This window comes from Lynx canadensis, chromosome F1, assembly GCF_007474595.2.
Source record: "Lynx canadensis isolate LIC74 chromosome F1, mLynCan4.pri.v2, whole genome shotgun sequence".
In the NCBI taxonomy this organism is placed as follows: Eukaryota; Metazoa; Chordata; class Mammalia; order Carnivora; family Felidae; genus Lynx; species Lynx canadensis.
The window spans coordinates 28,850,394-28,866,093 of NC_044319.2; the positions used below are offsets into that span (position 1 = coordinate 28,850,394).

The window sequence follows — 15,700 nt, forward strand, 5'->3', positions numbered from 1 at the left end:
AAGCTCTAACAGGTACCTTTTGGCCCTGAACATTTAAGGTATCTACTTATAAATTCACCCTTAAACTCTTTGCTGAATTGTCCCATCTCACGGAGTTCTTATGTTTAGCAGAAACATAAGTTTGCAACATGAGGTGCAAAACTGGAATTTTGTTGTTTTTCTTTTTTTCTTTTTTTAGCAAATAACATCACACAAACAGAGACAGTAAAGTTAGTTCTACAGATACCAGGTATGTTGGGGGTCAGTCCCTAAGCTAAAAGCAGGGGTTTCTAATACCTGTATTTTGTTTCTTTTGTTGACATTAAATCTCTTTGCCCACCTGTTTATTTACCAAAATGGAATTTAATACCCTGGTCAGCAACTTATTTAACAGGAATGGGGAGATTACCTTAATAACATTCTCCTCGAAATAAACACTTCATAAATAATGACCTTCAAACCCCATGTCCCCCGTGGCAATCCCCACATTCCATAAGGAATGAATATGAAGCAATGGCCTCCGGGTGATAAAGCCAGACAGTGAGCGTCTGGAATGACTCTGCTCCTACCCTCTCCTTACCATTAGATCTTAACAGGGAAATAATTATATGGTTACAGTTTCTATAGAATTTGATGAACATCTGATGTCTAGGGATAAACTGATCTCCCCACTCTATTTTTTCACTGCTACTTGTTTTTAAAACCGAACAGTGATTACAACTAACGTAATGAGCCAGCACTTTATCTTCTCAGTGTAAGAAAAATGTGTCGAGCTCTACGTACACCAGATTTTTCTCTAACCTCGTATTTCTGTATATCAAAGTACTGTTTCTTCAACCACATACTCTATCGTGAGGCCCATAATTAACTTACCTTAGCCTGCAAGGCTTTAACCTCTGCCTCTAATCTTTTTCGTTCTTCAACTTCTTTATTATATTTTTCTTTTAGATCTTCGTATTTGGAGCCTAAACAAAGACAATGAGAAACAGTTTGACTTCGGCCACTGATTTCATAAAGGAATTCACAGATGAACAATCATCACAATAGTCTAGAAGTGAATATCTTGCTTGGTACACGAAGCAAACAGAACATTTGGGTTTGGACAACAGACGCTGATCAAATTACTCAAGTATCAAATTATAGACACATAGGTGCTTTGAATATTCTCAACCTGAATTACTTTTAAAACACACTGCAGGATAATAAAATGAAAAGTTTGAAGGCTTACCTGGTGGCTCAGTATGGCTCAACAGATACACAAATGGATATATTGCCCATGCAATGCCCAAATTAAAAAGTTTTTTTTTTATGCTCAAATTAAAGTTGAATTCAAAGATGAATTAATTGATTTCTTTGCCCAAATTAAAATCCCAATAAAAGAGCTATGAAGGGAAAAAATCCTTACCACTGTAATGTTGACTTGGAGTTAGCGGAGTTGCAAAAATTTTTTGTGGTGTAGTGCACGGATGCAGAGAGGCATCTGCAGACTGTGCGGCTTGGTGGCTTCTTTCAAGTTCAGATTTACACCTGTTCGAAAAGGACCCAAGAGGATGCCACATCAGAGCAAATGCTACAGAAGGCCAGCACTACGCTCCCAGAGAGTGATAAACTTACAAAAAACCCATCCCTCTAAGAATTCTTCAGCACTTCATGTACCCAACAGACATTTAATAAGAACTAACTCATGTGACAGACTCAGCCCCAGGCATCAAAGGCACTCAGTGTGGTCAGGGAAACAGAAATATGAACCAAGAATTTCAGTGGTATAAAGGCTATAATGAAGATCTGTAAAAACCACTATGGTAACAGAGTTGGGAGGCTGGGGATATATTCTGAGCAAATTTTGTATCCTAAGCCAAAGAAAGACATAGGAATATTAAAACAAACAAACAAACAAACCCCCCAAACACCCCAGAACGTCAGAAACATCGAAAGAAACTGGTGTCGCCGAAGCATGAGCTCAAATCATGAAACCGAATGACATCACTTGTGATGTGAAATCATTACAAAAACCTTAGAAATACCTGCCATGAATTTTATGACACTTTAAAAACATAGACACAAAAATCCAGTTAACGTAGTGCATCTAGAGAAGACAGGGCTGGAAACCGTCACAAAGAAATAGGAAGCTATACACTATATATATGTACAGAATATCACTATCATTTAAGTTCTGAACGCCTTTCAGATCAGACAGCCTAAGGGCATAGAAGACTCAAATCTTGCAAATCTGTAACATTTGTGATTTCAGCTCAACACAAGAAATGAAATGAACACCGTATAGAATGGCTATTCACATGCATGCGACAGTCTCTTGTGGACTGTTGGCTACATATAAGGTGTGAAGAAAGCAGTAAAGAAAGTGCCCCAGTGCCCTGGCTCCACCCAGTTCCAAACTCAATCTGAGAAGGAAGAAACAATGTCTGGACTGAAAAGGACTACTCAGCAAATCAAATCATCACATTTGAGCTTATGGTAGGTAACAGCACCATCCAGTAGAAAAGGTTCTACTAACATGAAAAGAGCAATAAGAAAAAATGAATTTAGTCTTAGTTTTATATTTAACTCAGTATTTTCAACATACTATCACTTCAACTTGTAGTCAATACTAATTATTGACTAACACAAAATACTATTATTTTACATTTCCTTGTACCAAACCTTCAGAATTTGGTGTGCATTGTATACTTACAGCACTACTCAATTTGTAATAGTCACATTTCAAGTGCTTAATAGCCACCTGTAGCTAGCCACTACCATAAGGAATAGTCCAGATCTATAGACTACCAAAGGTGTAACAAGTTTCGCAATTCTAGAGATGAATTTAAGAAAAAAAATTTTTTAGTTTATTTTTTTGAGAAAGAGAGGGGGGGGGGGGGGAATCCCAAACTAGCTCTGCACCATCAGTGCAGAGCCTGATGTGGGCCTTGAACCCACAAACAGTGAGATCATGACCCAAGCTTAAATCAAGAGTTGATACGTAACTGACTGAGCCACCCAGGCACCCCAGAGATGAATTTTAAAGAATCGTGTAAAATAGGGTGTTTCTTTCCCCCTCAAATTCACGTGTCATCCCCCTTTCCCTATGTTCATTTTTTAAAAGAGTGTATTTATTATAAATACTAAATAAAAGTATGCCCTTCTACTATTTCTATAAACCTTTACTCCTCCTATTTCCTATGGAACAAAAAACAAAACACAAATTGCCACCAAAAAAAAGCACTAAATTAAACGATTTTCTGTATGAGATCATCAATACTCAACAGTTTTTGACCAACATTTCAAATGGTTCAAACCTAACGTGTTTGAGACCTTCCTGAAACCTAATCAGTGGCCGCTGATGGAAAAAATAAGTTTCTGTCCTGTACTTGAAGGTTACCAATGAGAATTTGAAAATACATTCAAGAGTTTTTGTAGTTTATAGTTGTCACATGATAGACAATTGTACTCTTCATAGTTTTTATAGTCTCAAGGTTAGTTTATAAACATTTATAAACATCTATACCTATGTCATAGATAATAAGAATATTTTTTTTTAAAGTTTATTTGAGACAGAGAGAGAGAGAGAGAGAGAGAGAGAGAGAGAGGCCGAGGAGGGGCAGAGAGAGGAGAGAGAGAATCCCAAGCAGGCTCTGAGCTGTCAGCACAGAGCTCAATGCGGGGCACGAACTCATGAACTGCTAGATCATGACCTGAGCTGAAATCAAGAGTCAAGACACTCAATCCACTGAGCCACCCAGGCATCCCATAATAAGAATACTCTTAAACTAAATGTGCTGTCCTAATCCCACAATGGTGACAATGGCGACTGTAACAACTAATGATAATGTTGACATTTACCAGGGTGCTAGGTGTCACGCACAACTCTGAGCACTTTGTATCTGCAAGTACCGCTATCAAATGTCACTTTGCAGTAAAATAGAGAAATGTATACAAAAAGTATGTTTATCTAAAATATTAGAAATATAAACATTTCTGTCTAAATTATGAAAACCAGTATTTCTAAAACCAGCAGCCAAAACGTGCTTTCAGAGAAAACTATTCTGGCCTTCTGAAATCAACTTCCGACTTCTCTAGCACCTGTTTTTCAAAAGCAACTGCCTATCTTTCATTCATTTATTCATTTGACAAATATTTGAGGGCCTACCACTGCCAGGTGCATGGGGCACAGTGATAAGATCGACAAGGTCCCTGTTCTCATGGAGGTTGGTACAGCAGACAACAAACAAGAAAACAAAAAACTCAGGGAAATAGAAACGATTTATCATTCTAACATGCAACTTCTAGGTATGGATAGGAAACAAAATTATAAAAAGATTTCTGTGCACCTAAGTTCTCTTCACAGGAAGACAAATCAGAGTCATTGCAAAATGTCTGAACTTTCAAAAATATGTTTGAGAGGTAGGTAGGATTAAGATTATTGCAGTTATGTTAGGAAAAACAAATTCCTTGGTATCAAGATATTTATTAATTACAAAGGGGAAAATAGTAACTACACAGTTACTATTCTGGGTTCCCAGAAACCCAGACAATACCTTAGCCAGGTAATCAGAGTAAAAGTCATGTTAAATTATGTTACCCTGATAGTATACGCTGAAACAGAAACATCATCACTTCTGTGGTATTCTCACCCAAAATTCATAACCTCAATCGGACCCAGTGGTTCTCAATCCAGAATGATTTTGTCCTCCCAAAAGACATTTAGCAATGCCTAACGACATTTCTGATTGTCAAAACTTGCAGATGGGATAGGTGCTACCGGAATCTAGTAGGTAGAGGTCAGGGATGCTATTAAGGACACTACAGTGCCCAGGACAGCCTTCCACATCTAGTTCAAAAGAACCATCTAGCACAAAATATGAACCATGGCATTGCTGAAACCCCTGATATAATCAGTGAGAAGAACAACAGAGAGACCCAAATTGAGGACTATTCTACAAAAGAGCTGACGAGTTAACCTGTCAACAGCTGCAAGGACACAAAAGGCAAGAAACTGTCATAGCTTAGAAAGAGACGAAGACAACATCAACTAAATGTAATGTGGGATCCTGCATCAGATCCTGGAACGGAGAAAGGACGTTACCGGAAAAACTAGTGAAATGCTAATAAGGCCTATAGTTTAGTTAATAGCATTGAACCAATGTTGATTTCTGGTTCGGTCATTATGCTTTGGTTATATTGGATGTTAACTACTGTTTCTGTAAACCTAAAGTTATTTCAGGAGCACCTGGTGGCTTAGTCAGTTGAGCTCTTCATCTTGGCTCAGGTCATGATCTCATGGTTCCTGGGACTGAGCCCCATGTAGGCTCTGTGCTGATAGTGTGGAGCCTGCTTGGGATTCTTGGTTTCCCTCTCTCTCTGCCCCTCCCCTGCGGGCACACTGTCTCGGGCTCTCTCTCTCTCAAAAATACATAAATAAACTTAAAAAAAAAAGTTATTTCAAATAAAAAAACATTTTTAAAAAAAATTTCTGGGTGTGTATCAGCAGAATCAACAATGGGGCAACCTACTAAAGTCCATTTTGCTTCCAGTCTGTATTACTCCTTGCTACTTTGACCAAATTCCACTATTAAAACAAAAAGGTATCATTTATAAGCTAGCATTTAGGTCCCACTAGATTTATTTTGACTGATGTCTCAAGTTGTTTGAGGATTTCTTTTTAATGGTAAAGAAGTCAAAAGCACCATTTTTTAGTGCTTAAATATGGCACTGAAACTGGCAAATCGGTTATGTAATGCTTCAGATGGAAGATGGGATCTCAGTAGGAAGCTCTTCTTGAGTTTGCTCCCTTCCCTCTCCAGCCTAGACTCCGTGGCACAGGATTTTAACCACTCTCTTCGCAGCAGCCTCAATTATCCATTGTCTCCTATCCCATGACCCTGGCTGAAAATAACCCTAAGTCAAACCTCCCATTCACATTCTTAGCATTTACATCGCAGATGCTGACGGGGAAATAAAAAGTGTACAACTCTATAGATGGGTCCCACTATCAACTCCTAGACTCCAATCTCAGCTAGACCCTGAGTGTTCCCAGGTCCTTCTAAAACCCCCTACTTCTCTCTCTTATTCTCGCAACAGCTTTTCTACTCAGAGGAAACAGAAGCCATCAGTATTAGCCATGCTTTCACTCCCCTTTGCCTTTTCAGTACTCACCGTTGAGAGATTTGGCGTTATTTATTATACCACCCAGTAACAAACACAGTGTCTTGCACATGAGACAGCTTAATAAACATATCCTGAACAAAGAAATGAATAAGCAAAAAGCCATTTAACGAATTTATATAGTACTAAGCCATGTGACGATAGGAAGTACAGAAGAATTACTTTTCCTCAAATCATTGTTTATTCCACTGGGGGAAAAAACTGCAATTCATAATTATATCATTAAAGGAAAAGATAAAAATGCATCTGACGAACACGTATAAATGACATCCATAAAAATACCATTCAAAAAAATTACCTTTTCAGTTCCTGTTCCAGTTTTTCTATTTGTTTTTTGCTGGAGTTCAGTTGTCCTTCTTGGAAATTCACTTGTGACTCCTTGACTTGAAGTTCATGAGAAATTTTCTGCTTGGTCTTCTCCAGATTCTCACATACTTCCATCAAGCTCTGGTTCTCCCTTTTTAGGTTTGCACCCTCAGTTTTTTCATGTTCAACCTAATGGAGATTGTGCAGAAAGAAACGGGTCTCTTACTTTGTGACTCTACCAAGCATTATTTGTAAATCTGAGCTCAACACTGACAACTAATGTTTCTGAGATGTGGTTGCTATAATGCACATGTCAGTGCTTCACGAAGAACACAGAAATTTTAAATGACCCCACTTGGTAGCCTATAGACAGAAAAGTTCTACGAAGTCATGGATTACATTATCTTTGGTCAGGGCTACACACGTACCTTTCCTAGAAAGGGAGCCTTTAATGTCCTTTCAAGATAACAAAATCAAAAATAAACCCTATAAACCTCCCTTAGCAATTCATTTCAAAGTCTGGCTGCTAAACTCAGTTATTGCAAAAATTCTCCCACTAGTGAAGACGCTTTTAGAAGCAGTGACTATACCACTACCTTGTTGGCTCATGCAGAGGTAAGGAAGAAGCACTGTTTAAATTTTCATTTTCTATTTTGTTTTAAGTTTATTTATTTATTTTGAGAGAAAGAGAGCATGAGGGAAGGGCAGAGAGAGAGGGAGAGAGAAAATCCCAAGCAGGCTCCGAGCTCCTACGTGGGGCTCGATCCCATGAACCATGAGATCGCGACCTGAGCGGAAATGCTTAACCGACTGAGCCACCCAGGCACCTCTAAGTTTTCATTTTCTAGCCCAGAAGAGAAGAGGACTGGGAATACCAAGTAAAAAGCCCACTATCAAAAAGTGATATCCATTTGGACTGCAAAGGGCTCTAATACTAGCCCCTAAATTCGGAGCTGGAGAATTCTGGCCATGTGGGTACAGAGTACAAAAGTAATTTCCAATGTGTGGTCCCAAACGGAGTTAAAATGGAACTCAGCAGCTCTGAATCTTAGCAGGTAAGCAGAAATGAGGACAGAGGATGAAGAAAATGAGGCAATTAAAATACAAATGACTGAAAAAAGGAGAGGAGTGGAATACCACCTGAAGACAGCATGATAGTTTTTCTCGAAATTTCAGACCAAGCTCAAATGCGTGACAAGGTTTAAATACCAGCATTTCACTGATACCTTCTGTTTCTGCTTCTGCAGCGCGGCCTCCAGAGTCTCAAGCTGAAACTGCCGTTGCTGCCTTTCCTTCTTCAATTTGTCCAGCTGTCCTTCCAGCTCTTGAATTTTCTGGAGCGCTCTCGTAGGCAGGCCCTCTTTCCATTCTTCCAAAGCCCAGCTCATTTTGCTCTCCTTTGTTTACTATTCACGCATTTATAAGTAAACTGAAAAGAGTAAGCAGACTGTTGGGCTTAATACAGTAAAAGGAAACTTACAAGTCTCAGAGACTAGGGAGTCTCTAAGGAGTTTCAAAACTTCGCATTTCAAAAGATAAGGAAGTATAACATCTATCTTCTCCATCCTCTGAAAGGCGACCACCAATAACTCTGATGGTGAAGTACAGAAGGTGCTTGTTCGGTTTCCCTGGCTTTGTTTTTCCTATTTCTCAGATTTCATTTCTGAGCTACCTTCTTTCTGCCACTCCATTTGTTTTTATTACACAAAACATGAGTATTTTGCTATGAGGTCTCAGGTGAAATAGATCCTATAAACAAATAAAACTCATGATAAGTTATTTTGCAAATGCTCTTCTTTCCCTCTTCACATCATTGCCACATCTGGGAAGCCTTCCCTGGGGAGATTCATAACCTGGTCATATCTCCTGGTCATAGTCTCTCATGACACAGCTACCCTGTCTCTCCTTCCAAGCAGTTATGTGTTGAGCTAATGCATGAATGAACAAAGAGTGAGTGTCGTATTAGTGCTAGAGTCATTGCACAATGCAGTAAAGACATGCTCCAGAGAGACCTTGATGAGGAAACCAGTATATAGACTCAGTGATTCAAATCCCAGCTCAGCCACTTATAAGATGTGTGACCTTGGGCATGTTATTTAACTGCTCTGTGCCTTGGTTTCTTCATTGGTAAAATATGGATAATAATGGTGGTGACTTCCCAAAGGCTTACAACAGTACTATATTTCCTGATGAGTGTTCTACACCTGCTAGCTATTATATTTATTGTCAAAAACACTTCGTTTGTATATTTCAGCCTGTGGTACCAAGAGAGAAGTGGCCTACCTCCTTCTGGGCCACATCTTAGGATATTTAAATCATCTGGAAGAAAAGTATGGTAATTGTTCTTTATTCGTTTGCCTCTAGAACTTAAATGAAAGAAAAGCATTCATTTTCCAGTTATTTGGGCAACAAGGTGAGAATCTCTTTTACTAAATGAAATCCACAAACATTGTAGTGTCTTGCTTCAATTGACTTCACCCATGAAACTTTTTATCAGAACAACTAATAAACAGTTGGTAAAAGAACTAGGAATGATTAAAAAAAAAAAAAGACATTCAAAAAAAATTAAAAAACAGAAGCAAAGTTCTTGGAAAGCTGTGTTTTCTCCGCCAGCTTTTTTTTTTCTTTTTGCAGATCTCAATTCTTTGAACGCAGCATCTTAAACTCCACTCCTATTTGCCCAAAAACTGCTGAAAGAAATCTCATGCCTCTCCACCAACAAAGGACAATTTACACTGCCACAATAGGCTTCTCCTTCAGTTCAATCTAGCTTGCTCATTCAGAGATGGGAGTACAATACCCCAGAGGCACACAATGATAACTGTCCTAAACAGTTAGGCTAGCCACTGAACTCATTACATCAGATGCCATCACCAACAAAATATTAAAAGTAGCAATTTAGAAAGATGATAGAGATGAGGAAAATAAACAGAAGGAAAACTGGCAAGTTGAATCCTTTTCCATTTCCAAATCTAAGATACTGCTATAAAGAAGTGGTTAAAACAATCATCAGACCCAAGCTACTTTTGATTACAGCATACTTTCACAGATGAGGGCATCAATCACCAACAATCATTACCCAAGCACTGGGCAAATGACAAAAAATTGTAAATCTCCAGATTAAGATGTAAGAAGCAACAGGTGTAAAGGAGGGTGGGTAGTTGAAGAAAAGCCCTAGATGTCAAGGTTCCTGTAAGGAGGATTTTGCAGAAAATGCTCTATCTTAAATATGTGGAAGGCACTCTTCATGCCGGAATCAAAACACGCACTGTAGGCCCATTTTCACGCTTTCCCTTTATCAGAATCTCCCAACTCCAACAAGAAAGCGGAGTCCCCGCCTACAGAGCAACGGCTAGGCCTAAGAGTTAAAACTCAGCCTGATCCTCTAGACCAGGCTCAAGGATAGGACTCAGGTCGTTTATTTCTGGGTCCTCATAACATAACAGAGCCAGGCACCCAAGCGTGCCCAAATAAAAGTGGAAGGCAGGAGAAATGCTCTCGCAAGAGGCAGCAGGCACACCAACCCACCCGGCAGATGAAAACCCAAGAAGCCACTGGCTGGGGACGTAGACGGCTGCGAGGAAAATACCTGCTGGTCCCCAATTCATTTACCTTATAATTCATTTATCACGAGGAAACCGATCCCCCAGAGTGCGAGCTCGTGAGCGAGCTGGGTCTGCGGACAGTGGTGCGAGCACAGCTTTCCCAGGAGCAGAGCGGCCCTAAAAACCTCACCCCGGCCAGGCTGATCCTCCGGTCCCGTCAGGTGGGCGGGGGTGGACCGCTACATCCCCTGGGCCACGGAGCGCGGATGCCTGTGGGATCGCGGGTCCTCGGACAGAAAGTCAGCCGCTTCCCCAGGCCTGCAGCCGAAGCCACGACCCACGCAGGACACTCACCTTGCTGGCGGGGAGAGAAAGACGACCCGTGGGAGAGTCGGATTCCGGCGCAGCCTCCGCGGGTTTCAGCCCAGGTTCCAATTCAAACGGCCCGCGGTCGCCACCCGTTTTCGATTCGCCCCCTTCCGGGACCGACGGAACTTACTTCCACGCCTATTGGTTGCCGTAAGTAGCTACAAACCAATCGGCTTCCGCGCACTCGGACGGTCGCTCTGATTGGTTCTTTCGGACCGATTTAAAAATCAAGTCCTCACCACCCGACCTGCCGGCACCGGAGTTACAGTGTTTTTTTGTTGTTGTGGGGAGGCGGGGCCCACGTGCTCTTGCAGAGTCTGAAGGCCTTTTGGAACCGCTATTTCCGCAAGGAAGTAGGAACCGGCTCCGCTGATTAGGAGAGTGTGGTCTATCACCTACAGCCGGCGGAATTGTGCGGGCTGGCGAACATTCTTAATGCTGCTCACTAGGTATCTACTTATTTTTAAACATGTAATTTAGCACATAGATATGAGGTACTATGCCTGCCATGCATTCTTCGTCCAGTGTCATTCTTAACAATTCTTTGAGGAGAGTGTTTCCATTTTATTTAAAAGGTAGTTGAGGCACATAGAAGCTCCCTAATTTGAAATTGAATCTAGAGTATACAGGATGTCACTCTTAACTGCTGTTGTCCCGTTGATCGTATTCTAAAGAGGTGATTCTGAACGCTTGTTAGCTGGATTCAGGGGAGGACATTGCAGCCAGAAGAATCTCCAAAAGTAGATGTTATCTCTCCTTTATATGAAGCCCACTAGTTTTGTGTATGTTTGTGTACTTGTTTTATTTCCCTAGTCAACAAAAAATAAGATTCTAAAGACAGGAGCAAAAGAATGAATTGTTAAATTAATGGATCTCTGGTGCTGTTGCCCTCCTCGATACATTACAAACTTTCTGTAACCCTCTCTCTACCTTTCATTAGATGGTTACTGCATTTTAGATGGCCCTTTACCTTTTCTGCTCATCTTTCAGTACCCAGTTCAAATGCCACTTCCTTCATAAAAACTCCCTATTTTCACCCAGCTCTTAGAAATAACTATTTCCATGGGCCCCTGGGTGGCCCAGTTGGTTAAGCATCCCACTCTTGATTTCAGCTCAAATCATGATTTCATGGTTTTTGAATTCGAGTCTCATGTGGGGCAGTGCAGAGCCTGCTTGGAATTTTCTCTGTCCCTTTTTCTCTGCCTCTCCCCCACTCGAATTCTCTCTCTAGCGCTCTCTTGCTTTCTCAAAAATAAACCAACATAAAAAAAAAATAACGATTTTCTATATCTTTCTTAGAAATTGGTGTATACATTATATTTATGTCTGTCTCCCCTATCAATCTCGAAAATTCCTGTGGAGTAAAATCTGTTTTAATTCATTTTTGTATCTCTTAACTTCCCAGTAACTTTGCACATAAAAATTAAGACCATCTTGGGATGTAAAACCACCATCTGGACCAAGACCTTGTTCTCCACTATCCTTGAATCCCCCCACAAAGGGAGGGAGCCGGTAGGTGAGGAGAACTTTTACTAGACAATGCCATGATCAGTCTAGCATCTGGGTGTTCTGGGATTTGAACCCAATTCTGATTCCAGCACCAATCACAATTCCATTGCTTCCCTGGGTAATTATTCAACTATTAGCTACCTAAGGAACCAGAAAGACATGTAATAGAGGACTTTCAAGGATGACATTTACTATTTATTTATTCATTACTTAGTAGATAACTATTGGGTGGTCACTGTATAGCCAAACCTTGTACTACATTCATCTATAATAATCAGTAAAGAAATACATTGACTTCTTGAACAGAGGAACCATGTGATGGAGACTATTTTGTGATTTCAATTATGGTTTCCTTCCCCTGCTATTTTTCCCCATTTTTTAAGGGGGTGAATCCCATCCAACCAAACGTAGATGTCTTATGAGAGTTATTTTCAACTCCCTCACTTTTCTTCTTTTTCTATTTAATTTTATTTTTTATTTTTAAAAATTTACATCAAAATTAGTTAGCATATAGTGCAACAACGATTTCAGGAGTAGATTCCTTAGTGCACCTTACCCATTTAGCCCATCCCCCCTCCCACAATGCCTCCAGTTACCCTCAGTTTGTTCTCCATATTTATGAGTCTCTTCTGTTTTGTCCCCCTCCCTGTTTTTATATTATTTTTGTTTCCCTTCCCTTATATGTTCATCTGTTTTGTCTCTTAAAGTCCTCATATGAGTGAAGTCATATGATTTTTGTCTTTCTCTGACTGACTAATTTCACTTAGCATAATGCACCCCCATGTTTATAGCAGCACTATCAACAATAGCCAAAGTATTGTCCACTGATGGATAAATGGATAAAGAAAATGTACACACACACACACACACACACACACACACACACACACTGGAGTATTACTTGGCAATCAAAAAGAATGAAATCTTGCCATTTGCAACTATGTGGATGGAACTGGAGGGTATTATGCTAAGTGAAATTAGTCCCTCACTTCTCTTTTTAAAGCTGCTCCCTCACTGTGCCAGTCTACTCTCTGGGCTAATTTATTCATCCACCATCTCTACTTTCTGCCAATCAATCAGTGCTCGAGTCTATCTTTTCCTCTCCAGCTTAGATTGCAGGGTCCATCACTTAAACTACTCCTTTTACTAGTATCCACTCTCTTACCCCTTGTTCTCTTTGTCTCCCCAAACTTATATGCATGCACCTGTCCAGACCCTTCCTAAGAGCCCTATTGCTACAGAATGGGGCTGGAGAAAAATCCTAGGATTGTGCAGATAGGAACCACTTTAAATGTATGACCTCTAACTGGGACAACCCTTTGTCCCAAGTCCAGAATTTCTCTAATCTCCTCCAACTACCATCTCCACTCTGGCTCTCAGAAGATGACCTTATCTCCCAGTTCACAGAAAATGAAAGACGTCTGACAGGAACACCTTCAACTGCCTGTCACTGACATCTACAACCTTGCCCAAATCAACAACCATTTTTCTCTCCATTTTTCCTGCTACAACCACAGGAAGCATATTTCTGACTCAAAGGCTGAATGACCACTCTGTGTTTGGAGCCCCTTGCATTTCAGAAACTTGACTCTCAATTATGCCCTTGTAAACTGGAATCATCCACTGCTCCTACTTTCCTGAATCTTCCTCATAGCACTTAACACTGCTCAAATATTTCCCTTTAATAAATACTTTCTCAAGCTACATTCCCCCCAGCAAGCATCACATCTCTCTCATAACATTCCATTTCCTTTTCAGGTTCGATTAAATAAGTTGTCATCCTTCTTTTAATCAATTATTCCCCACCCCTCAAAAAAAAAAAAAACAACAACCATAAAAGTTCTTTCTCTAAATAAAAGCTCTCTGAATCCTGAAGACAATATAACCTATTATTTTAAGCAGCAATTTGTTTTTTATTATGTCATAATGATGTTTCAGCTATAGGGAGACTTAAGACATTTTAGTTTTACAGGTATGTATCTGATCTTGAGATTGCCTACCTCACTACAATATAAGTTCTATGAGGCAGGAACAATATCGGTGGTGATGCTGGTGCTGGTGGTTGTTATTTTGGTTTGGTTTGGTTGTTATTTTTTTATTTTTGAGAGAGAAAGAGAGAGAGAGAGAGAGAGCAGGGGTGGGGCAGAGAGAGAGGGAGAAAGAGAATCTTCCACAGGCTCCACACTGGGTGGAGCCTCAATCTCACAACCTCAAGATCATGACCTGAGCCAAAATCAAGAGTTGGACGCTTAACCGACTGAGTCACCCAGGCGCCCCTATTCTTCCACCTTCTTATTTGCGACAATTCTGTGTCTACATGCTTTAGATGCTTCTCTTGGAGGCAGCACATGATTTTATTTTGTTTTTATCTGTTTTGAAAATCTATATCTTATATTCAAATTTTTATTGAGATGTAGTTCACATAAAATACACTCATTTTAGGTGTATCGTGCAACGGATTTTGAAGAATACATGCACTTTTGTAAGCAACATCAAAATCAACATTTAAATAATCCTTCACACCAGAAGGTTTCCTTGTGCCCCTTTCCAGGTATCTACCCCCCAAAAGTCCAAGATACACTCCAACCACTGATCTGTTTTCCATCACTATATATTAAATTTGTGGGGTTTTTTTAGAGCTTCATATAACTGGAATTACATTATGTAATTCCATTACTCTTTTGTGTCTGGCTTTTTTGGCTCAGCATAATATGTTTGAGGCTCCTCCTCATTTATTTTTTTGAACTTCTTAATAATATTTCCTTGCATGGATATGCAATCAGGTTATCCTATTGATTGACATTTGTGTTGTTTCCTATTTGGAATTACGAATAAAGCTTCTATATTTTTGCATACGAGCTTTGTGAATGAATGTGGGTTTTCATTTCTCTTGTAAAATACATGTGAGTGAAATTACTGCATCAAATAGTAAGTGAATGCTTAACGTTTTAAGAAATGCCCAAAATCTTTCCCAAAGTGCTTGTATGTTTTACAGTGTATGAGGGTTCGATCTGATGCACATCCTCACCAGTACCTGGTACTGGTAGTCATTAATTTATGCCATTCTGCTCAGTGTGTATGTTAGCTCACAGTGGATTTAATTTGCATTTGTCTGATGACTAATATGTTGACCATCTTTTGATGTACCTATTAGCTAGCTGTATGTCTTCTTTTGTGAAGTATCTCTTAAAATATTTTGCCTATATTTTTATTGAGTTGCTGGTCTTCTCCCTATGATATATCATATATTCTGAACACAAAGCCTTTGTCAGATACCCGGTTTGCAAACATTTGCTCCAAATGTGTTTGATGTCTTTCAAAAAGCAGAAATTTGATTTTGATAGAGTCAATTCAATCTTCTCTTTCATGGGTCATGATTTTTTGAGTTGGAGCTGAGAAATTTACACATATCTCAGATTTTCAAAGACTGTCCTATATTTTCTTCTGGAAATTTTATATTTTGAGTTTTTACATGTTAGTCTCTGATCCATTTTGAGTTTTATTTTTTGTATGGCATGATATAAAGGTCAAAGTTTACATTTTGCCATATAGTGATCCAGTTGTTCTAATACCATCTCCTTTTTCTATTATTACCTTAGTGCCTTTATTGAAAATTAAATGAACACACAAACAGGGACATTATTTCTGCCTCCTTATACTGTTCTACTGACCTGTATTGTCTATCTTTACAACTGTATCATACTGTTTTGATTACTGTAGATTTATAATTAAGTCGTTAAATTAAGTACTATAAGCTCTCTGTGATCTTTTTAAATTGTTTTAGGACCTTTTTAAATTGTCTAGGACCTTTATTTTCCATAAACATTTTA

The 15,700-nt window shown here is 39.5% G+C and overlaps 1 protein-coding gene across 1 annotated transcript in view; it reads right to left on the reverse strand.

Moving 5' to 3' along the window:
• The window catches only part of CENPF (centromere protein F), a 60,899-nt gene extending 50,454 nt beyond the window's left edge, over positions 1–10,445 (reverse strand). The window contains exons 1-5 of the mRNA XM_030302696.2: positions 10,347–10,445; positions 7,674–7,876; positions 6,440–6,636; positions 1,385–1,506; positions 853–944 (exon numbers count right to left, since the gene is read on the reverse strand). Of these exons, the coding sequence (XP_030158556.1) occupies positions 853–944; positions 1,385–1,506; positions 6,440–6,636; positions 7,674–7,835 (573 nt within the window). The 5' untranslated portion in view covers positions 7,836–7,876; positions 10,347–10,445. The remainder of the gene's footprint in view (positions 1–852; positions 945–1,384; positions 1,507–6,439; positions 6,637–7,673; positions 7,877–10,346) is intronic.
• Positions 10,446–15,700: the final 5,255 nt, after the last annotated feature.